General features: G+C 55.6%; 4 protein-coding genes and 1 non-coding gene across 11 annotated transcripts; 2 read left to right on the plus strand and 3 right to left on the minus strand.

Moving 5' to 3' along the window:
- Nucleotides 1-189: 189 nt before the first annotated feature.
- Nucleotides 190-5,994, minus strand: MRPL10 (mitochondrial ribosomal protein L10). Of its 2 annotated transcripts, none has more exons than XM_030839687.2 (5): nt 5,715-5,994; nt 3,663-3,832; nt 2,262-2,426; nt 1,863-2,007; nt 190-1,143 (listed from the first exon to the last, which is right to left on the minus strand). In XM_030839687.2, exons 1-5 carry the CDS (start codon nt 5,992-5,994, stop codon nt 887-889), a joined length of 1,017 nt encoding a protein of 338 aa, XP_030695547.1. In that variant the 3' UTR covers nt 190-886. The 2 variants fall into 2 exon arrangements, with proteins under 2 accessions (XP_030695547.1, XP_030695548.1); XM_030839688.2 differs by having other exon boundaries at nt 5,553-5,782.
- Nucleotides 2,679-2,751, plus strand: TRNAV-CAC (transfer RNA valine (anticodon CAC)). The gene has a single exon. It is a non-coding gene; the product is annotated as a tRNA-Val (tRNA).
- LRRC46 (leucine rich repeat containing 46) lies at nt 5,879-10,570 on the plus strand. 6 transcript variants are annotated; one of them, XM_060290981.2, is made up of 9 exons: nt 5,957-6,011; nt 6,191-6,265; nt 6,366-6,471; nt 7,784-7,892; nt 8,735-8,781; nt 9,068-9,177; nt 9,367-9,436; nt 9,738-10,018; nt 10,135-10,570. In XM_060290981.2, the coding sequence occupies exons 2-9, from the start codon at nt 6,256-6,258 to the stop codon at nt 10,464-10,466; spliced, it is 1,065 nt and encodes a 354-aa protein (XP_060146964.1). In that variant the 5' UTR covers nt 5,957-6,011; nt 6,191-6,255; the 3' UTR covers nt 10,467-10,570. The 6 variants fall into 6 exon arrangements, with proteins under 6 accessions (XP_060146965.1, XP_060146963.1, XP_030695543.1 ...); XM_060290982.1 differs by having other exon boundaries at nt 5,879-6,273; XM_060290980.1 differs by having other exon boundaries at nt 5,879-6,265.
- A 481-nt stretch (nt 10,571-11,051) lies between these two features.
- On the minus strand, nt 11,052-14,789 carry SCRN2 (secernin 2). Its single transcript, XM_030839685.3, has 7 exons — nt 14,067-14,789; nt 13,582-13,763; nt 12,788-12,987; nt 12,128-12,343; nt 11,866-12,031; nt 11,593-11,773; nt 11,052-11,362 (listed from the first exon to the last, which is right to left on the minus strand). Exons 1-7 carry the CDS (start codon nt 14,286-14,288, stop codon nt 11,204-11,206), a joined length of 1,326 nt encoding a protein of 441 aa, XP_030695545.1. The 5' UTR covers nt 14,289-14,789; the 3' UTR covers nt 11,052-11,203.
- A 4,007-nt stretch (nt 14,790-18,796) lies between these two features.
- Nucleotides 18,797-22,315, minus strand: SP6 (Sp6 transcription factor). Its single transcript, XM_030839773.2, has one exon. The coding sequence runs from the start codon at nt 22,313-22,315 to the stop codon at nt 21,188-21,190; it is 1,128 nt and encodes a 375-aa protein (XP_030695633.1). The 3' UTR covers nt 18,797-21,187.
- Between the last annotated feature and the right edge of the window lie 292 nt (nt 22,316-22,607).

The raw sequence follows: 22,607 nt of genomic DNA on the forward strand, positions 1-22,607 counted from the left end.
GACAAAGTGGGCAGCTGCCTTCAAAAGGACAAGCACTTAAGCAATGCCATTTGTGGGAGCAAGTACAGGGAGGTAACAGGCTTGGACATGGGAAGAGGAAGGATTTTCTAGGAAGAGAAGTGAGTCAGAGATGACCTTGGGAATAAGTCTACAGGGAGGATAAGCTTGTCAACAGCAAAACACAGTAAGTAAAATGCATTTCACTTTATCATAAAGCAGTGCTCCCAACTTTTCCACGACATGGCACACCCTGAGGGTGCAGAATTAACACCCAAGCACACTTGGGACCCTAATGAAAAAGCTTTAGTGTAGAAAACCAGGGCAGCATCTTCAGAGTAGGAAGAGCCTGGCTCAGTCCCTGTGCTGACTCTTGCCAACTGCATGACCGTGGGCGGGCTATTTAACTTCTCCTCCCCTTAGTCTTCCTCTCTGTGAAATGGGGATGACATGTGAGGAATACAGGATCTAGCACATGGAAAGGGAGCCTGGCATAGTAGGCTCTCAACAGATGCCACTCTCAGCACAATCAATTACTCAGTTGCGCTATTCTGGCACATTGGAGCCACGAGGGGATAGGCTGGGAGGCACGTGCAGCAAGGGCAGTGAACACAGAAACCAAAGGCTTCTCCGCCTTGGACATGGAGAATGGAAAGAGACCGCTGCTATCAGGTCCCAAGTTGGGAAAACTAGGGACAAAGACAGTGATTACGAGCCACCTCCGTTCTGAAATGGGATCCCTCTGCATCTCTGGGTTGCCATGTACTGGAAGAGATCTTTGTCAGTGAAAGCCAGGTAACAAACGCCACTCCTCACCCCAAGTTCCCCATCTCTCTGACAGCCAACGGGGCAGAGTGTATTTATGGGCAGGCTGGGTACAAGAGGCTGGCTACGAGTCCGGAACAGCGTCGGGAGGATCTGGCTGCCCACTGGCTGGCACGACAGGGTCCTCCTCGTGTTGCTGTCTGACGTACTGATCCAGCAGGGCAGTCAGCCGGAGGGGCTGGTGCTGAAGCAGGGAGTGGGTCTGGGCCGTGAGGAGGGTAAGTCCTCCTACCAGCTCCCCCTGCACCAGGGCCAGGCTGGGGAGCTTGGAGTAGTTGATGAAGCCCTGCCTGCTGAGGATGGTGTCATCAACGCAGCCACCTGGAAGAACACAGGATCAGCGAGGCTCCCACAACTGCTTTTCTTCTCCAAAAATAATGGTCCAACCCTAGGAATCTGCTCTCCATTGCCCTTTTCTACCTCCCAGCCTTCCCCAAAATCTGGTTCCCACTTGTGCCCCGCCCCACTCCCACTGTTTCAGATCAATCCTCTCCCTTCCTTCCTAACTCTTCCCTAGAATCCCTTACATAATACATCTACCTGGTCCAACCCCCACTAAGTCAGTTTCCTAAACTTCCTTGAAGAACCATGGAGTGTGTGTTTGGGGTGGGGGGGCGGGGTGGGGAGAGTCTGTATAATAAACACAGATTCCTGCCCCCCAACACAGACCTGTGAAATCAGTACTCTCTGAAAGAAGCACCTCCAGGGACTATCGGCGCCAGGGGAGTCTAGGAAACATTGCTCACTACCCCTCAGCACCCTTCACTTGGGCTATTTGTTTTAAGTATCTTTGTCTTTGTGGGTTTCAATACCCACTACCCCCTTGCTAGACTCAAGGTGTCTGAACGTCCCCTCCACGGAGTGACACACACAAGCAGCCCTCATCAAATGGTGCTACCAACGCAGGCTCCATCGCGAGAGGGTGTCTCCTCCAAGCATGTCCGTAGTTTTACCCACACAAGCCTTGCAGATGGCAGCAGGCTGCTCTAGCACCCACTCCCCTTCACCCTCACCCCCAACTGGCAGGGGAGCTTGCTCACCCAACAGCGGCAGGAAAGGCACACTCTTCAAGATTCGCACCATCTCCTTGACCTTGGGCTCTTCACTGACCAGCAGCAGGTTGTGCCCCACAAAAAGGGGCAGCAGATTTGGGTACTTGGAATCTTCCAGGAAGGACTTTAGGATCTGGAACAGCAAGAAAGAAGGGCTTACTGGGGTCAAGTAGGAGAAGGAGTCACCCACCTTGGTCACAGGCCACACCAGGCTGAGGGCTCAAGCCGAGGGTCTCCTCAAACCCTAATCACAGATTAGGCCCCGGACTAGAGGGCTGCCGTGGCAGGGAGGAGTCAGGAGTGCCACATCTTGGGAGAGATGCTGGGGTTTGAGATGGGGGTGAGGGAGGGGAATACGGCAACCCACGCCAGGGAGCCGTTCTCTACCTGGTTGGGGAAGACCTTCATCAGGATCTTGTGCCTCCGCAGCCGGTGCCGCATGAGAAGCTTGTCCTCCGCGCTCAGAGCCACGTTCTGGCAGACAGCTATCATTCGGTTGTCTCGGAAAACTGCTGCTATCTCCCGACGGAGGAGCCGGACGAGGCCTGTCTCCTGCAGTCAGAAAAGGAGGACCAAGGGGATGTAAAATGCCCCGTCTCCTTACAACCCTTACTCCCTCAGGGACAGGTGCTGGAGCTTCCAGTGATGCCCTAATGAAGATCAGGGTACAGGCAGGAGAGCTGGGCCCCTGACTCTGAGACATGTTCTATCTCCCACTCCATCCTTTCATTTCCATTTGATAACCACAGGCTTTACAGCAGTGTTTTTATTTTTTTAATTTAAAAAAAATTTATTATTGGGACTTCCCTGGTGGTCCAGTGGGTAAGACTCTGTGCTCACAATGCAGGGGGCCTGGGTTTGATCCCTGGTCAGGGAACCAGATCCGGCATGCATGCTGCAACTAAAAGGTCCACATGCCACAACTAAAGAAGCCCACAGGCTGCAAGGAAGATCCCATGTGCCACAACAAAGACAAGGTGCAGCCTAAATAAGTAAATAAATATATAGTTTTAAGTTTTTGTTATTATTCTTTTTGGCTGCATCGTGTGGCTTGTGGGATCTTAGTTTCCCAACCAGGGACTGAACCCGGGCCTTGGGCAGTGAAAGCACGGAGTCCTAACCACTGGACTGCCAGGGAATTCCCTAGAGTAGTGTTTTTAAAACCTGAGAATGCTCAGTCCCCTTGGACTGGACAGCAGTCTGATCCAGCAAACATTATTTTGATAATAATACTGTCAAAATCATTTAATTATCCCTGACACTGTACTCATGCTGAACTATTTTACCAATTATAAATACAAGATCACTCTTTTGCAATGTTAATTCAAAATTGAGGTATTTTTACAGGACAAGACTTCGTTTTCTCAAGACAGTGTTTCTCAAAGTTGAGAACTTGTGGAGCTGAGAACCACCATGAAGTTACCAGTTCTCCACTGGTCTTTTTCAAGGACAAAAAACCTCGTGTTGTTCCTCTAAGAAAACATGGAAGCTTCAAGACGGGAGCGATGTTCTCTCCTACCTCCGCCTGTGTGGATAGCTTTCACACACACATTTTTGGAGACAAGAATGAAGGAAATCCAGGAACCCTGTCCAAACCACAGAGCCCAAAAGGTCGACGCAGAATCAAGTGCAGATTTCATTTGAAAGTATCTGGACTACAGGGTCAAAGTGGGGAAGTAATGATGTGGATGACCATGTCCTGGAGTGCTACTTCATTATGGCCACAGAAACAAGATCACTTTAATCCACCATCCCACCACCAGGCGACATGCCCAGCCTGTTTCTTACCTCCTGGGGGGGCCTGGGAGGGGGCGGCAGGCATCTGGGGTTGACAGCAGGTTTGGGGGGGATATACTCAGTCACAGCCATCAGCTTCTGCCGTTCAAAGTGCATCACACGACGGTGACGGGTAACAGCCTTGGAGCCATAGCGGACAAGCTGGCGGATGGGCAGCTGGCCTGGGAGAAGAAACGGCCATATGGTGAGAAGCAGCCTCTTAGTCTGCACCAGATGGACAAAACCCACCCCCTAGGCACAGACAACCAGAGTTCACAGAGCTAGCCTCAGCACTGAGTGGGACAAGGAACTCTGCTAGAAAGCCTGAATCCCCGAACCTTCTCTTCTCTTTAATTGGTGACCTTAGCTCAGGTGCTTGATCCTTGGAGGTGCCCATTTCTCCAGCTCTTTATGCAGAGATAAGGAAAAAATGAGAACAAAGGAGAAAGTATTTTGAATACATTTTAAAAAGGAGGAGAGAGCTGGGCAAATGTTTTCTTAAATGACCAAATAAAAATTTTAAGTTTGAGAGCCATATGGCCTATCGCTACTACTCAGCTCTGCCACTGTATGATGGAAGTAACCATGGACAATATGTAAACAAACAGATGTAGCTGTGTTCCAATACAACTATGTAGGAAAGATGGTGACTAGCCCTGCCATAGTTTGCCAACCCCTGCTACAAGCCAGTGGTTCTCAAAGTGTGCACCACCACCACCCCTCCCCAACCCAACATCAGCATCACCCAGGAACTTGTTAGAAAATCAAGTTCTCGGGCCCCATCCTAGATCTACTGAGTCAGTAGCTCTGGAGCAGAGCCCAGAAAACAGTGTTAACAAGCCCTCCAGGTAACGCTGATGCTGACTAAAGTTTGAGAACCACTGCTCTATGCCTTGCTCCTTCCCCCGTGATTTGAAGCAAGAGGGAAAAGTTATACTGTCCTCGCAGCTCCCCCAAACAAGTCTCCCTCCTCTCTATGCTTCTTGTTTACAGGCATTGCTGGAAAGCACCCCTCAGAAGACAAGGGAGCCACTCGAAAGCCCTAAGCCAAGGTAACCGCTTCACGCTCAACAAAAGGACCCAAGCTAGAGCTTCCCACTTTCAGCCCTTCCCAAGGCCGGAATGGGATCTCAGAGAAAGGTGCAGCCAGAAGGTGGCTCTAACAGTCAGAGAGCATGGAGATTTGCTTAAGTGAGAGGTTTTCTTGCCAGTGGCCACAAAACCTAACTGTTAAGTTAGATCAGATGGAACAAGATTTTTCAAAAATTTTTGCAGTTTTATTGAGATATAATTGACACACATGGAACCAGATTTTAATCTCTCTCCTGCCACTTACTAGCTGTGACCTTGACCAGTCACTCAATTGGTCTAAACTTGAGTTTCTTAATCTGTAAAGAGGGGAAGATAATGCCTTCTTCAAAGGACGCTTTAAGGTTTAAATGAAATAATACATGTAAAGTATTTATCACTGTGCCTGACCTATATTACGTACTCAAAATCATTCATTAAACAAATATCTATAGCCTGCCTATTACTGTCAGGCACCATGCCACATGCTGGCTATGCTGAATGAACATGGGTTCTGACATTATGGAGTTTATAGTCTAATAGAGAAAACAACAAATAAAGAAATGCTAAATTAGATTGTGATAAGGCGAAGGGGTCAGTAAACAGGGTGAGAGATACAGATTTAACAGGGGAAACCTTTGCGGAGGGTGGCGAGGGAAGGCCTGAGATGACATTTAGGCTGAGACCTTAAGGAATCTCTGGAGGCAGAAAGAGCTGGGTGGTGGGCTAGAGAAACCCCAAACAAGGCAGGGGGACTGGGGCGTCGAGAATAAATACTGCGGTTGTCGCTGACGTTTTTGCTGTGTTGTCGTTATTACTAGAGTCTGGACTCACAGGAAATTAGATGGGGGAAGGAGGCCGGCGATCTAGCTGGGGTCAGGGGTCATCAGGAGGTGTCTGGGATCAGAGATTTCGGGACGGGATTAGTAGTAGAGGAGGGAGACGAGTAGAGAGCATCGGCCGGAACGCGCCGAGAAGACGTGGGCCGCTCCTTACCCGCCTGGGGCAGGAGACCCCCTCGCAGCATCCCAGCCACGGCCGCAGCCATCGCCACCGGAAGAACGGCCCGGAGCCTAGCGAGACGGAAGGAGCTAAGGATTGTGGGTAGTCCCAGGGCCGGAAGCGGAGGGCGGAGCCGCCGGCTGGAGCAGCAACACGAATGCGCCGAGCCCGGCACCGGCGAGCCCGCCCTCCCGGATGACCCATCTGGCGTCCAGTCTCCTAGCAACGACGCTAGACTCCTCCAACCGCTCTTGCCCTCCGCACGCGCCACCATCTACCTACAAGCCCCCTGTAGGCGGCCAGTAAAGCCCCTATACACCCCTCAAACTCCAGACCCTCCACTTCGATTTACTTTCGTCTTCTATGCCACCCCAACAATTTGCTCTGAATCAACCCCTTTCCTTTGTCCCCCAATTCTCTGAGCTTCTCTATCCTCATACCATCCTGGGGCTCCATTCCTCCATTCCCAGGGGCTGTCCAAGCTGCTCTGCTCCTCTTCGTTCAAATCCCTCCCCAAGCCAGCAGCTTTTAGATCATGCCTGGAGGTGAGTAGGTAGGTGAGATGTTGGGTAGAACAATTGACTAACAGTAGAGTCAGGCCTCCAAGAATCAGGAAATGTAACAATTGGACTCTTCTTTTCACAGATAAGCCTGCCCAGAGTCCAGAGGAAGGCGGTGTGTGCATTACTGAAGCCCTTATCACGAAGCGGAACTTGGCCTTCCCTGAGGATGAGGACCTGTCAGAGAAGATGTGAGTGCATGGGAGAGGAAAGGGGTGCTGGAATATTGAAACACACAGGATGACCAGTCCCCTGAGCTCTACTGATCTGTCAACTTACCTTTCTTTGTCCCTCTCTTTACTTAACTCCACACATTCAGTCAGTGGCAATGTCCAACTTATTCTCCCTCCTTAAAAATCATTCTATTTCTTTTTCACCATGCCCACTCAATTGCTTTCAGTCAGGGTCTTAAATAAGTCATCACCTCTCAACAAACTCCTAATTAGTCTCTCTACCCCCAGTCCAGGCACCTTATACTGTTGTCAAAGTGATCCTTTTAAATGACAAATCTTATAGAACCTGACTCCCTGGTACCTCCAGAATAAAATCCAAACACCTTAGCCTGAGTTGACCTCTGCTGCCTTTTCAGCCTTATTTCTTGCCACTCTCCATAAGTGTGTGATTTCTCTAAGACCCCGTGTTCTCACATCTTAGCACCTTACTACTCAGAGTGGTGCTGGGACGAGTGGGAAGCATCTGCATCACCTAGGAGCTTGTTAGAAATGAAGAGTCTCAGGCCCACCTACTGAATCAGAATCTGAACTTTAACAAGACCCCCTAAGGGATTCATGGGCACATTAAAGTTCAAGGAAGTCTGGATTCGCACATACTATACCTTCTGCTTGAAATGCCTTCTCCTCATCCCCCCCTCACCTTCCTGGCTAATGCCTACTCATATGTCACCTCCTCCAGGAAGCATTCCCTGAACACCCCAGTCTGAATGCAGTGTATAATCCATGGTCTCCCTTAGTCCCTTGCACATGCCTCTGTCATCCACCTGTCATAGATGTTTGGCCAGCTTCCCTAGTAGTGATGGGCAGGGACTCTTTCATTTGTCTCTGATGGGCACTTACTAAATGTTTGGGGATTAATGAATGGGTGGGTGGAACAAGTGATCTTCCCTCCGTGGACCACTCAGAAGGGAGGTGAGGAAGGATCTTCCTGCAGAGATTGTCCCCTCTCTGTCCCAGCCCAAGCTGGCTGGAGGAAGTCTTCCCCTGCCTCTGCAGGAACCGTAAGCTGCCATCACCCAGTTTCCCAGTCCAAGGGCACTTACTCACCTCTCACTCTTATCCCTCCCAGTGCTACTGGCAGATACCCAGGTCTCCAAGTCAACCCAGGTTCCCCGATCTAGACCCCGCCTCATGAGTCAAGCAGGTGTCCCTGACATCTGAGCAATCACTGAGCCATCCACCCCCTCCTTGAAACACCCTCCCCTCCGTCTTCCTCCTAAGAGACCACAGAAGTGGCCTTGTTAGCCAACCCTGCTGACCGTTTGCCCAGGTTCCACACGCTTGCTGAACTGCAGACTGTCCGCCTGGACCGGGAGGGAATTACCACTATCAGGAACCTAGAGGGCTTCCAGAATCTTCACAGCCTCTATCTGCAAGGGGTAACTTCCTGCCTCCTGCCCTTACTCCTCCCTGTGGACAGGACTGCATCCCCTGTGGGCCATGTCTGTCTAATCTGAAAGGAGCCAACCAGGTCATCTTGCCCATTTACTGGTGTTCAGGCAGGCAGACCTTCATAGAAACTGTTTCCAGATGAATCAGGAATTATCTTGAATTGAAAGACCAATCCACCCAAAAGACATGCTGACCATGCTCTTGAGTCACTGTTTTTTTGTCAGACAATTCTCTTGTTCTAGAAGTCCTTCGTGATGTCTGCCCTAAATCTCTCACGTTATATAGCTCAAGTCCATTTCCTGTTTTGAAAAAAAGGAAGAAGGAACCACGAGATTCCTCAGCATCCTTCAGAACCTTGAAGGCTTTTTGGTGGTGGTGGTAGTGGGGGTGGGTGGGTGGTTGATCTCCAGCCTCCCTCAGGTTGAATATACCCAGATCCCTTAACCTTCCCCGACAGAAACCTGACAGACCAAAGTAGTATAGGTACACTGTCCCCTCCATGTGTGTAATCCACCACCAAAGCCTTTTCCCTTTCCCCGTTTCCCCTTGGTTTCCTTCTCTGATGTCCAGGTCACTCTTTGGTTGTGGGGTGATCAGGGTACTTAAATCAGATTTAGCCCAGCCCCAAGTTTATGCCCTCAACCATCCACCTGGAGAAAACAAATCATCCCAAGGTAGTGACAACCAGTTCAAGAAGTGGGATGATCATTCCCAAAGTGCCACATCTCCAGCCTCAAGAGTAGACATGGTCTTGGGGCTCTGTCCCTTTAAAAGGCCCCCCATTCAGCTGACCTCAGCTTGGTTTCCCCAACTCGGTTTCTTCCTGCAGAATAAGATCGAGCGAATTGAGAACCTGGCCTGTGTCCCCTCCTTACGGTACGTGGTGCCAGGGCTCAGGCAGGGTGGGGGGAGGGAAGAAGAGGGAGGATGAAGGGGAGGAACCTGGTAATACCCCGAAGAACTGGCTCAGATCTCCCCAAGCCCAGCTGCTGGTCAGCCGAGGACCCTGCAAGCCTAGCTCTGCTTCCCTCACCCCAGAAGGCCATGCGTCCCCACTTATCATCCGGCTGCCTAGCCAGGGGGCCCCGGACGCCTGGTGCCCCCGTCCCCCGCTTCAGCTGTTCTGTGATTCAGCTGTCTCTCCCCCTCCCTTCCCCTACAGCTTCCTGTCTCTGGCAGGAAACCGAATCAGGCAGGTGGAAAACCTCCGCGACCTCCCACACCTCCAGTTTCTGGACCTTTCTGAGAACCTGATAGAAATACTGAAGCTGGGTAGGAACGTCCTTGCCCTGGCTCATGGAATAAGTCCCGGTGGTGCCCTCCCTCCTCTCTGCTCTCCCTCCCCGTGCCTGCATTATCGGCACATCCTCCGGGGCTCTGAGGGGCTGTGCAAAGAGGCAGTGGCTTTAGACAGGAAGGTGGGTGTGAGAACCTCATTATTCCTCTCTTTGCTGTGTGCAGATGAATTCCCCGAGAGCCTTCTCATCCTCAACCTGACTGGAAACAGCTGCACCAACCAGGAGAGCTACAGGTGAGGAGGAAGTGAAGGTGGGAAGAGAGGGGTGATGGCCTGCAAACCTGGGGGGGGGCCATCCCTGGCACCTTCTCCACCCTCACTCCAGCTCGAGTTGGGCCCCTTTGGCCTTCCCACCCCCCATAACTCCACTTGGGGCCTGCCCTCAGCTGGCTGGCCTGACCACAGGCCTATCTTCCAGCTCGAGAACACCTCCCCTCCTGGCGTGGCTGCTGTGGCTTGTGTCTGTGCATCCTCCCAGGCTCCACGCGCAGGCGTGCCCTTCTGAGTGGTAGCCTCTGTTCTTTCTGCCCTGCAGGAGGCTGGTGACAGAAGGCCTGCCACTGCTCCTGGACCTAGACGGGCAGCCTGTGGCAGAGCGCTGGACCTCGGATGAGGAGGATCAAGCCTCAAGCAATGAGGACGAGGAGTTCCCAGAGCTGAGAGGCCCGTTCTGCTCAGAGCGAGGTGACCCTGCTTTCCAAGGCTCGCAGCATCCCCAGAGCACACCCCTGCCTGCCCTGTGGGATCTGAGAGAAGCTAAGACAGCGGTGGTGTCTGGGGACGTGGTCCCAGGGCCAGACCAGTCTGGGCATGCAGGTGACTCGTCCTCCCCACCCCATCTTAGGCTCCTCCTCATTAGGGATGGTAGGGGAGAGTCTGTTCCTGCTAAGCCCGGGGCTCCATCCACCACCCACCGTCCTGGCCCCTCACAGGCTTCCTCAAGGAGCTGGAGCAGGAGACGAGCAGGCACCGGGAGCACAGGCAGCAGACAGCCCTGCTGGAGCACCTACTGAGGGTGGAGATGCGGCCCGCCCTCACCGACCTCCCACCGCTGCCAGGGGCGCCCATGGCCGGGAACAGCAGCCCTTCCGTCCCTCCCAGGCAAGGGAAGGAGACATCCCCGGAGCCCGTCTCCTTGCCACAAGCCTCCTCTGCCACCAAGAAACCATGCCTTCCGGCTTCCAGGAGCCAACAAAGCACTGTTCGGGCAGGGAAGGGGGCCCCCAGCACGACCAAAACTGTGACCGAAAAAATCAAGAAGTGAAGCGCAGCCCATCGCTACCAGCAAAGCCCCAGGAACACGGACGAGCGAAGACTGGAGTGGGTCTCCCCTCCCCCTCAAAGCCCTCGCCTGTGACAGGAGCCTGTCCCCAGTAAAGTATGTCCAGGCTCTGCATGTGTCTTCTGTGTCACTTGGGGGAATCTCAGGGGAAGCTGTCAGTAAAAGCACCCAGAAACAGTGGCAGGAACACAGAGCCTGATTCCAAAGAATAGGATCTTGCAGGAACTACCCAAGGGACTGGCACCCCGTCTCAGGCCATCTCGCGGTGCACACATCTCACCGCCCCCCCCAGGGAGTGCCCTTCGGAGGTTCAGGTCAAGGACCAAAAAGCTGGTTCTAATCCTCCCCACGTAGCGGCCACCTGCTGTGCCAGGCATGCATGCTCCTCCGTGTACACACACCCACACGCCTGGCGGCCACCTCCTCTCCCCACAGGGCCTCCCAAGACCTTCACCAAGTCAGAAGAATGCACCGCCCAGCAAGGCACCCAGAGGCCCTGCAGCCACCTCAGGGCTGCCCTTTGCCCTCTCTTGGCTCTCCCACGCCCACTGGCCCTGGACACTGAACGAGGAAATAGAACACATTTATTAAGGCAAAGGCTGACCCGGCCACTCAGAACAAGGCGGAGGCAGTGAAGGGGTTGCTCTGTCCCTCTACCCCAGGGGTCCTGTGCCCACTGCAGCCCGCTGCACCCCAGGCCAAGCCGGGAGGAGCCGGGCTCAGGCATATGCCCGGCTCTCCTTCTCCACAAAGGCCTGGAAGAGGCTGCCCAGCTCCTGGGGCGGTGGGGCCCACTCCCTGGCCAGCAGCCCCCGCACAGCCTCCAGGCCTTTCTGCTCCAGGTCCCGCTGCTTCTGCCGGAGCTGCTGCCCACGATCCTGCCCGGGAAAGGTAGCGCTGAGTCCCTGGGACCGGCTTCCCTCCGGAAGGGGGGCGTGGCTGCCATCTCACAGAAGCAGGAGAAAGGACAGAGCACCCAACATTCTCCTGGACAGCTGGCTTTGAAGGGAGAGACTCCTCTCCCCAGCTCTGCAGTCTTTCCTCCACTCCCAGGTCCCCTCACGTTTCCAGAGTCCCAGCTGGGAGTGGGGGATTCCCTGGGGGTTACCTGCTCACTCTCCATCAGCCCCAGGGCCACCTGGTGTCCGCGGTAGAGGGCGTGCCGGCGATCCACCTGAGTCTGGAATCGAGGCAGGCTCCGAACAGGGTCCTGTGCTCCAAAAGTGGGGGACAGCACCTGGGGGACCTGGGCCGCTCCCACACCGAAGATGAAAGGTTTGAACACCGACCTGATGGGACAGGGATGGAAGGATTGAGGGCTATCGCACCCTTCCGTCTCCCCTGCCTGGCCCGTTCTCCCCAGCCTTCCCCACACTCTCACCGGGACGGGTCTGGCGTGGCAGTGAGGAAGTGGACGCAGGGCTGTGTGGGGTCCTGGGGCAGCACGGACACCATGCTGGCCGTGGTGCGGAAGCCTCCGGAGTCCATACAGATGCCACTCTCCTTGCTCCTGAGGATGCCCATCATCGCCTCTGCCGTGATGCCCCCTGCCAGGGCAGAAAGGGGCCCTCCGGCCTCAGACTAAGTCCCCTGAAGCTGTGGGAGGGGAGGGAGGCCGGCCCCTACCCCATCCACTCACTGACCTTGCCTTTGCTGCAGCAGCTCCTGCCCGGCCCGGAAGCGGGCCTTGGCAGCCTCCATGCGCACAGGCTGCTGGGTCAGGGAGAAGGTCTGGGCAAAGTCAAAGGCACCTTGCCCATCCCACCAGCCCTGGGCCCGGGCGTGGGGCCGGAGCTCAGGGTGTTCTGCTGAGATGTCCGTGCCGATGCTCAGCTGGTTGGAGATGTTGCGGGCCCCCTCTGCGGAGGAGATGGGGAGTCGCTCGTTTATCGTTAAGCCCCTGTCCTGTGCCAGGGTTTCAGCTAGGTGCTAAGAACACAGTGGTGAAGGGAACAGACAACCCTTGTGGAGGGGGAGACAGACAAACCGATCACAGAAATAACTGTGAGCTTGCAGCTGTGGTGAGCATCAAGAAGAGGAACCTGCTTGCGTTTAAGGGAGAAACCTGGCCACCAGGAAGTCCAGGAAGGCTCCCCAGAGGAAGCGGCAGGGTGGAGCACAAGAGGACTCAACCAAGTGAGGGGGGAGGATAAGTTCCTGAGTGGACTCATTTCCCATCTCCCTGGATGCCCCCACCACCCGAGACATTTGCTCCTGGATCGGGCCTTCCCTGCCCCCAGCACTGTTCCCACCCCAAAAGGGGAACACCTCTGGGAGGCAGGCCCCAGCGCCAGGCCCCTCACCCTGGATCCTCTGCGCAGCCCACAGCCTCCCCGCCGTCTCCAGCACCCATGCCTCAGTCCGGTCGGCCAGCAGGAAGGTGTTGTGGTAGCAGAATGGCATGGGGTCCTCCCGGCAGCTGCCCCCCTGCCCGTAGCGCTCCAGCAAGCCTGTGATCACGTGCAAGGCCTCCTGGGCTGAGCTGCCACGTTCTAAAGCCAGCCTGGCACAAAGAGAGTCCAGGGGACAGAGGGTGATGGGGTATCAGTGGCTGGTGGCAGAGCTTCAGTGGACAGAAGAGGCCCAGAGAGGTTTGGTGACAGGCCCAAGTCACAGAGAAAATCGGCCAACATTGGTTGTATTAAGCACATATAGGCCAGTGGTTTTCAAGCTGTGCTCTAAGGGGTTCATGAAAAGGACTGAAACATATTCTTGGAGAAAGAAGTGCCCTGAGCCCTCCAACCTCTTCAATCAGAGCTGCTCCATGTTTAGTGGTTTTACAAATCAAAATTCTCCCTGAGATTTCATTTGAAAAAAATTTCACTTCTATTGAAAAAAATTTTAAACCACTGTCCTATTTCTGGGTCAGCAGAAGCCCAGAGATGGCCACACTTGGGAGCTCCTTACCAGACTGTGGAGATGGGGCCAAGAGAGGGGCGGGGCAGGGACAGCCTCCCTGGAGATGATGACAAAGTAGGCAGAAAGGGGGAGGCGCTTGTGAACCAGGCTTGGGGGCAGGGCAAGGAGGATGGCCTGGGTCAGTACTCAGCCCCAGATTTCTGGTATATTGACGGGATGAGGGAGGCAGGGTCCACACCTGAGTAAATCCATGCCCAGCAGGGCTTCCCCTGTCCCAACTGGCTCCTTGGTCCACACCGCCTCGTTGCCAATGCAGACACCATGCTCATTGGCACCCATCTCAGCCCCCCACAGCCAAGAAGGGCGGCTCAGGATCACAGCATGGGTCTTTGACACCTGTTCCACCTCAATGTAGGTGCACTGGAGATAAGGGAGGAGAAAGGGAGAGTCCACTCAGAAAGGAGGTACCTATAAAGTGGTGGCACTTATGCCCATCACCTTACACAGTCCTTCACGGAAGGTCTTATTATTCCCATTTTACAGATGAGGGAACTGAGGTCGACAGAGGCTAAATAATAGGTTAGGTTCCAGTCGGTAGACTCAAAGCTCATGCTCATTTCACCACATCTGGCAGCTTCCCAGGTCGGGGGAGCAGAGGAGGAAGGTCTTAGAAGAATGCCTAGTTCTGCCACAACTCCCAGCACCCTATAAGGCCTAACCCACCTGGAGCCGGCTCCCAGGGACGTGAGTGCCTGCCGGTACAAACACCACCTCCTGCACCTCTTCCCGGGGCCGGTCAGAGTTCTTGGCAAAGATCACAGCTGGGATGGCCGAGGCCGGGGGCACCGAGACAAAGCAGTCGCAGGAACATGGGGTGTCAGGGCTCCACGATGCCATCTGCGGAGAGGTGGAGATGAGTGTGTCCCTCTCGTGCCACCTCTCCATTATCCTGAGCGGGGCGCAGTCCTAGGGAGCCCTTCTCCCAACACGTGAGACACTCAGGGAAGACACTGCCGTCGGGTTTTGGACGCTCAGCACCGCACGCACACTCGATGCCCGGCGTGCGCGACGGAGACGCCCACTCTGTCGCCAGGCTCTAGACTTGGGAGCCAGCAGACGGGCGCAGACCGCATGCTCCGAGGGCCGTGCTCTCCCAGAAGTCCTGACCCTTCAGGGCAGTCGCGGGAGCGTCTCCCTCGCTGCCCAACCCCTCTCCAAGAATCGCACGCCACTCTTCTGTCTGCCAGTTTCTCGCTTCCCCAATACTGTATGCCCCTCACCCTCTCTCCCTCCAGGATCCGCAGCCTCGTCCCGAGCGCCACTGGCTCCGCTTCGGGTAAGGTCGGTGTCAAGGGGCGGAGGCTCCTAGATGACCTGGAAGGCTTTGGGCCTGGGGGCGGAGTCGGAATCGAGCACCTGCAGTTCCTTGATTTTCCACCAGGGCGCGCGCCAGCACCACTTCTTGGAGCGAGGCGGCCTTCGGAGTCCTGCTGGCTGCCTGCCCTACCCCGGGCGCAGCTTTCAGGCCAGATAAAGGCTGCGACGAATCCGCTAGCTCCTCCAATGGGGCCACGGTCGGGAGAGGGAGCTGGGGGGTGGAAAGGAGCCCACGTGAAAGGGGAGGAAAGAAAAACTTGGCTGATTGGTTAGAGAACGGGGAATGCTAGGGCATCCGGAGATGACGGAAGAACCTCAGCTACTTGTGACCTGGTTTGAATTACAAAGGTACAACGCCAGGCTGGTGCCCCCTCCCCCGCATCCTCTCTCTGTCCTGTCCCTCCTACTCCTCCCCATCTCCCACCTCCCACTCCCCAACCCCTCGGAAATAAGATCTATAAGAGTGGTCACACAGGAATAAAGACGCAGACGTAGAGAATGGACTTGAGGACACGAGGAGGGAGAAGGGTAAGCTGGAACGAAGTGAGAGAGTGGCATGGACATATATACCCTACCAAATGTACAATAGATAGCTAGTGGGAAGCAGCCGCATAGCACAGGGAGATCAGCTCGGTGCTTTGTGTCCACCTAGAGGGGTGGGATAGGGAGGGTGGGAGGGAGACGCAAAGGAGATATGGGGATATATGTATACATATAGCTGATTCACTTTGTTGTACAGCAGCACCTAACACAACATTGTAAAGCAATTATACTCCAATACAGATGCTAAAAAAAAAAAAAAGAATGGTCACAGGTCAGGAGGTGTAGGAATAATTTAATGCATTTTTTAAGGCACATAGGCACAAAATCCATCCGACCTCCAAAAGGCCAATTCTGCCCCGCAGTGCTCAAACTCACTGGAGGTTAGCTTTGAAAGGAAATTTGGAAATTTCTAGCCCAAAGATTTGGAACTGAAACAGCAAAGGAGAAATCCTGGCCAAGGAGGCACATATCCATGTGGAGGTAGACTCCGAGCCCAAATGTTCTGCTTCCCAGGTCATTTTCCTCTGTAAACCATCTCCATAACCAGCATTTAAGCGAATGCATCTCACGCCCTCTTGCTCTACGGAGCCCTCCAGGAAAGGGGGGAGGGGAGACACGGCAGATTATATACTTCTCCCACATCCACCCTGCCAACCAATCAGGGCTGCTGATTGGAGCCCTGGCCACAGCATCCCAGCCTGTGGTCACTCCTGGGATGGGAATGAAGGCTGAGGTCGAGGTTTCCCCAGGAGGCAGGCTGCGGGCAGGTGTGCTGGGTGATGGCCGGGGAAGACCTGCCAGATAAGGCTGTTGGGACATCTGAAATCTGAGATATTTTCTGATTGCCTCTAGATAAACAAGAATGATTCCCAAGAGGGTGCTGTCTCCAGGGAGATGGACTTCACTTTCAGAAAGGAGACTGCCACTTGCACAGAAGGTTGACCTAGAAGCTGGGCTGGAGGCAGAGAAGAGCACTACCCGGAACTGTGCAGACTGGCATCTCATCCTGCTCCTGGTATGATATAGCTCCGCGGGTCTCTTCGGGCAGGTCACTTTACCTGCCAGGGCCTCAGTTCCTCCAGTAGCAAGTGAAGGCATTGGACTAGATCAGTGGTTCTCAGCCATGGTTGGGATGAGGAGGGATTAGTTTTCAACGACGCAACTCCCACTGCACAACACAATATAACACTTTGCTTCTCCAAGTGTCCTGGGATTGCCAGCAACAGCGTTATCTGGGAGCTTGTTAAAAATGCAGAATCTCAGGCCCCACCTCAATCCTACTGAATGGAATCTGCATGTTAACAAGACCCCCAGGTGTAAAGTTTGAGAAGCGCTGCTCTACTGCACCCCCAAGGGACATAATTCGGTGGGATGTTGGGGAGTGAAGTGGAACATCTGGAAAAACTCCATGGGTGACTCTGATATGCCCTCTACCGGGTGGAAGCAACTGGACTATTTGGCGCCTGAGATTCTTTTCAAACCTACACTGCTCAGGTGCTGAGCAGCCAGACTCGCAAGGATTAATGGGAGGTGAAGGCTGCTTCTGGTGTGACGTATGGGGTGGGGGTCGGGAGGTTGCCATTGGACGTCATTCCAGAAGCAAACGTCAAGACTGTGTGGTGATAAACGTGAGTCCCCGAGGTGGCTGACCTGAAAGCCGGTTCACATCCTGAACTTCCCCAGCTGCCTGCTGGGGGGCAGGACCGGGCAGGACAGCACAGTCCCAGGCTGCAGTCCCCAGGCTGCAGGTTCCTCGGTCACTTTCCCATTCCTGACTTCACTCACCCACCCTAGAGGGATTCTATTCCCACTTCCCAGGAGAGGAGAGGGTGACTCAGAGACGTTGCCCAGAGGGCCAGCCCAGGTGTTTTGACTTCCCAAACTCCCTCTCAGCCCCTCCAGGACTGTCCTGCCAGGGGTGCCAGAACTGAGGGGTTGGAGGTGGCCTGGTGGGGGGGGGGGGTGTGGCTGCAGCCAGACAGCATTGCCGTCAGAGCGAGCAAGTGAGCGTCAGGGCCCCACCAAAGGCCCCCGATAAGAACGCAGGTCAGGGCTTCCCTGGTGGCGCAGTGGTTGAGAGTCCGCCTGCCGATGCAGAGGACGCGGGTTCGTGCCCAGATCCGGGAAGATCCCACATGCCGCGGAGTGGCTGGACCCGTGAGCCATGGCCGCTGAGCCTGCGCGTCCGGAGCCTGTGCTCCGCAACGGGAGAGGCCACAGCAGTGAGAGGCAGAAGGATCTGCGAGGGGAGGAGGGGCAGTCCCAGCCCTGCCCAGACAGGCCCAGCCGGCCCCACAGCTGCCCTCCTGTCCCTGGGGGCAGCAATGGGGGAGAGCAGGAGAGGACTCGCCAGGCTCCTGGGGTCTAAGTCCCCCAGAACCAGGAAGACAAAAGCGGAGCCCCAGGGAGTGGGGTGGGCCTGAGGTCCCCGTAACACGCCTGTCCCTCCTCCACCCAGGCAGACAGAAACAAACATTTGGCCCCCTCAAGTGGTCTGCTTTCCTCTGTAACCCCTAAACCATTCTGATGCCCCCATTTAAGAAACTTTGTGACCCCACACTCTCCCAAACAAGTGGTGGAATGGGCCAGCCTGGGTACCATATTTGGCTCTGAGAAATTGGGTTAGGGTTAGAGTGGGGGGAAACAGGAATCCCACTGGGGTAGATGATAATTTTGGCCAAGATGTAGGATGGAAAGGTGAAGGAACGTAATACCCTACTCTGCCCCCTTGGCGCCAAAAACTGACCCTGTCAACTTTCCTAGGTTCGGGGCTCTGGAGCCATGAGGCGTTTACTCATCTGACGTGTGTTAGGCACCAACTGCGCACCAGGCGTTTGAGCAGCCTGGGAAAGTGTGCATATCCGGGGGTTCCCGATGGGTCCAGTGAGGAAATTCTGTGCACACCGTGGTTGCATAACTGTGGCAGGTCTCTAGCTGGGAGTTGCGCTAGGAACCTTTCCCTCATGCTTTTCAGCTGGGTGGGAGCCCATCAGATATCTTGGCTGCCTTTCATCACCTTGTCCCTGATAGGGATCATCCTGGGTGAAGAAATCGCTGTCAGTCACCCCCACCTCTCTCAGAGCCAGAAGGCCTGATTGACAGGCACACACCCACGGGGGTGGGGTGAGGGGGCCAAGGGGCTGGCCATCTGTGGGAAGGCAGGGAACTGGCCTTCTTGGCAGGGGAGGCGAAAGAGGGGGCTTCCATGTGGAAGAGGAAGGAAATATCTAGAACCTTTTCATCTCCACAGGAGAAGACCAGGGAGGGACAGTCAGCCCAGCTACCAACCCCGAGGGAGCGCCACCCTCCTTCTGCATCAACAACCTCCGGGCAGGATCAGACCCTTCAATCAGCTCAGCTCTGCCCCCAAACAAAGGGAGGTGAGGCTGCCCAGGGCTGCAGGATCAAAGAGAAGTGTCCACCCCACCCTGCAGCCAGCCTGGTCCTTGCTGCTGAGACACCATGAGTCAAAAAGGAAACCAGAGCTGGAAGACAAATGAAGCAGTGATGTGTTTGATGACTTTATTGCGGCATAAAAAACACAGGCTGTTTCTTCCTCCTCCTCCCCCCCAAAATGGGTTCACAGCACTTAAAGAAAAAAAAAATCCTACATTTCTCCTCTAGGGGGCTGCCTAGAAGGGGGCAGACAGCCAAGCAACCTAGATCTATAAAAGAGGGGAGCAGAAGAAAACCTATCCAAAGCCCTCACCAGCACACCTTAGAGCTCGGGGCCTCCATGGGGGGAATATCCGTGCTGTCCTCTCCCCAACGCACATTTGGGAGTTCCCCTGAGGATGGTCACTGGGAAAGGCTGTCCTAGTAGCAAAGGGAGAGGTGGCTGGTTCCTCAGCTGGAGGAAAACGGCATCTCACACCCACAGTGCCCTCCCTCTCTCCCCCTCATCCACCTGGCTAGGCAACTTGCAGGCACTGCCAACTCTCTTCTGCCCCCAGCCCTCTCAGCAAGGAAAGGGACCTCTGGTCGGATTAGCAGGAGGTAGGGGAAGAGGGAGCATAAAGAAAGGACATTACTTCTTAACCTACCCCAGGCCCATGCGTCCTTCAGGGAGAGTCACCCCATCCCTCTTAAGAAGGGCTCTCTTCTACACAAACATGTTCCCACCCAGATCCCAGCCCCACTTCCCAATAGCACCCAATTCTTGGACTGATATCCCCAAGGAAGGAAGAGATGCTGTGGGCCTAGGCTCCAGGACCTCGGCTGGGGTGAACAAGATGGGGTCTCCCTGGCTGGAGACCCCAGGCTCAGTAGAGAAACACACACACACACAGAAACACACACATACACAAGTACACAAAACATGAACACACATGTCCTAATATTAAATAAAATACCCTTTGCTTATAACTTAAAAAATCAATACACAACTAATCCTTGCACAGGGCTCTGGGTGGAGAAAGAAAGGCAGGGAAACGGGAGGTCGGGGGGAATCTTAAGGCCTCTACTTGGAGCCTGGGAAAGCCCACTAGTTCCAGGCTCCTGTGGCCTGTCAGTCCCTGCCCCCATCAGCTTTTTTCCTTTTGCCTGGCTCAGCCTCTTCTGGCTTCCCCCCCTCCCCACGTTCCCCACTCCAGGATTACCAACAGGATGTATTTCTAGCATCTAAAGAAGGGAACAGGGACAGCTTCCTGGACATCACCTCAGAAGGCAGGCCCCTTCCAGTGACAGGACAACTTCCTCCTATGGAAGGGGAGCCCCACAAGAGATGAGATGGGGAGGAGCCTCCTAACACACTCTACAGGAGGGGCAAGGCTTTTAGGCAGCACGAAAGGGGAGTGTCGAGCTAAAGAAAGAGTGGGGCTTAGCTTCTCTGCAAGCAGATGGCCAGGCAGGGACAGAATCCTCCGCTCTGAGCAGGAACCGCTGGAGGTCCCTCTGCTGGGACACCCCCACCTACCCTCATCCAACCGAGGTAACCCTCTTCCTTCCAACCCTAAGGGGAGGGCAAATGCCAGGCACCAAGGGTGAGGAACTACGTCAATTCTGAAGCAAGGGCTCTTGGCTGTCTTGAAGGCCTGCCTGGGGTGACAGATGAGAGTGGACTACTGAACTTTACTTTTATAAAGACCAAGAGTTAAGGACTGAATCAGAGTTAGAGAGGGAAGGGCTTAGTTCCACTCCCTGACCAAATCCCTTTCTCTCATTTTAGAGGAGACTTCCTTGCTCAACCTCCACATCTAGCTCCCTCCTCCACCCCACAGTTCTGGCTGGAAGCTGTCGCCCATTCTGGCCCTCTTCCCTTCTTCCCTCGTGGCTCCATCAGGCCGGGTCTGGAAGGCTTAATAAGGAGGCATATCAGAGACATTATTTCTGCGATGACAATCCTCCCAGCCAGATAGAAACTCCTCCCTTAGGGGGACCCCCAGCCTCTGCTACCCCATCTCAGCTCTCCCTCCGGAAACCCCGGGGTAAAGCACTCTAAGGGGGATGAAAGGGACCCGGGCTGCAGCGCGGCTCCAGAGGCCCTTTTATGTCCGGGTTCCCAGGCGCTAACGACGTGTCCAGACAGCTACCCGGAGCGCCCGGGGCGGCCCCACTCCTCTCTGCTCCGGGGACGCGCCGTATCCTCCAACCTATCCCCTCGGCCCTCCAGCCACCGTAGGGGTAGTCCGCCCCAACCCCCCAGCCCAGGGGCGTGAGTGAAAGAGCGAGGAAGGGGAGAACCGATGGGCATGCGCAGCTCCTCCCTGCCCAGTCAAACGCGTCCGTCCTGTCCAGCCCCAGAGACTATGAAATCCCTAGCGACCCGGCTCCCTGACCCCCGCACCACTTTCCCTCCCTCTCAATAAATAACCACCTTCTCTTACTCAAGCCACCCCCACAAGGGCATCAGGCCAGAGGGCTCTCTTCTGATGGCCCCAGGGGAGACCAACGGGGAGGCGGGACGGGGAGGCGGGACGAGGAGCTCAGTTGGAGGGAGCCGCACTGCCCTCGGCCTCGCGCTTGCCTTTGCCCCCGGAGGGCTCCGCTCCGCCGGCCTTGCCCTCTCCCGCCGCCGCCCCGGCAGCCTCCTCTTTGGCGCCCTCGTGGGTTTTCATGTGTTTGGCCAGGTGGTCGCTGCGCATGAAGACTCGGCTGCAGACTGCACAGGGGAACTTCTTGGTGCCGGTGTGGGTCTGGAGGTGGCGCTGCAGCTCGTCGGAGCGCGTGAAGCGCTTGCCGCAGAAGAGCCAGTTGCACACGAAGGGGCGGTCGCCGCTGTGCCAGCGCAGGTGTGCCTTCAGGTGCGATGTCTTGGCGTAGGCTTTCCCACAGCCCGGGATGTGGCAATTGTGCAAATGCTTCTTCTTGCCCCCATCGGGCCCGCACGGAGCCCCCAGTCGCTCCGCCTCCAGGCAGTTGGGGCAGCGGCACACGGTCTGGCCTGAGCTGCGGGGTACTGACCGCCGGGAGCCTTTGGGCCGGGCCGCCCCATCCAGACTGGTATCCAGCCCCTGGGATTCCGGGGCGGCTGCTTCCAAGGCCTTCGCCCCGTCGGGAGGCCCGAGGAGGTGCTGCCCTCCGGCGGCTGGGAGGAGATGGTGCGGGTGTGGGTGGGGCGGCTGGGCACAAAGCTGGTGGTCTCCGACGTAGCCCCCCAAGCCAGCCTGAAGCACCCCGGGGTGGCCAGGTGAGGTCAGCGCGCCTTGAGTGTGGGGGAGGTCCATCCAGCTGGTACCCGGATGAAGGTCCCACCACGAGCCATCCTCGGTGCCTGGGTGTGTCGGCCGGAACCACGATTCATAATGGTGCGACATGTCCGGCTGCAGGAGCTTGGAAAAGGGTCCCGGGGCCAAGGGACTGTCGCTTTCCAGGTCCTCGCAGGTTACCCGAGAGGAGGCCCCCGGCAGCTCATAGCCCTGTGAGAAGTCCACCTCTGGGCCCAGCGGGAGGCTCTGCAGCTCTCCAGGCTGCAGCGGGGAGGGGTAGTCCCCGGCCTCCGGGCTCGTGTGGCCCTGGTATGTTTGGAGAGGCTGCAGGTCGAGGCGCGGCGGGGAGGCGGGAGGCGCGTCCGAGTGCTGGCTGCCCAGAGAGCCACAGACGGCGGTTAGCATTGCCGGGATCCGGGGTGGGGTGGGGGACAGGGATGGTCAAGGGCACCTCAGGTGGGACCTAAAGGAGGAAAAGATGAGGTAAAGTGAGGAAAGTAACCGTCTCATTTCCCGTCCTAGCCCAGTTCCCTTCCCTGTCAAATGCTTCTTTCCCATCCCCAGGTGAAAAAGAGGAAGGCCTGTCTGGGTGGGGACTAAAGATCGGTTAAGAGAACTTGGGGGTGCTAGGAAGGGTTCAGGGTGTGAGGTGCAGAGGATGACGGAAGTCTACCTTCCGCTAGGTGATCCCTCCTAT

This window comes from Globicephala melas, chromosome 20, assembly GCF_963455315.2.
Source record: "Globicephala melas chromosome 20, mGloMel1.2, whole genome shotgun sequence".
NCBI classification, from domain to species: Eukaryota; Metazoa; Chordata; class Mammalia; order Artiodactyla; family Delphinidae; genus Globicephala; species Globicephala melas.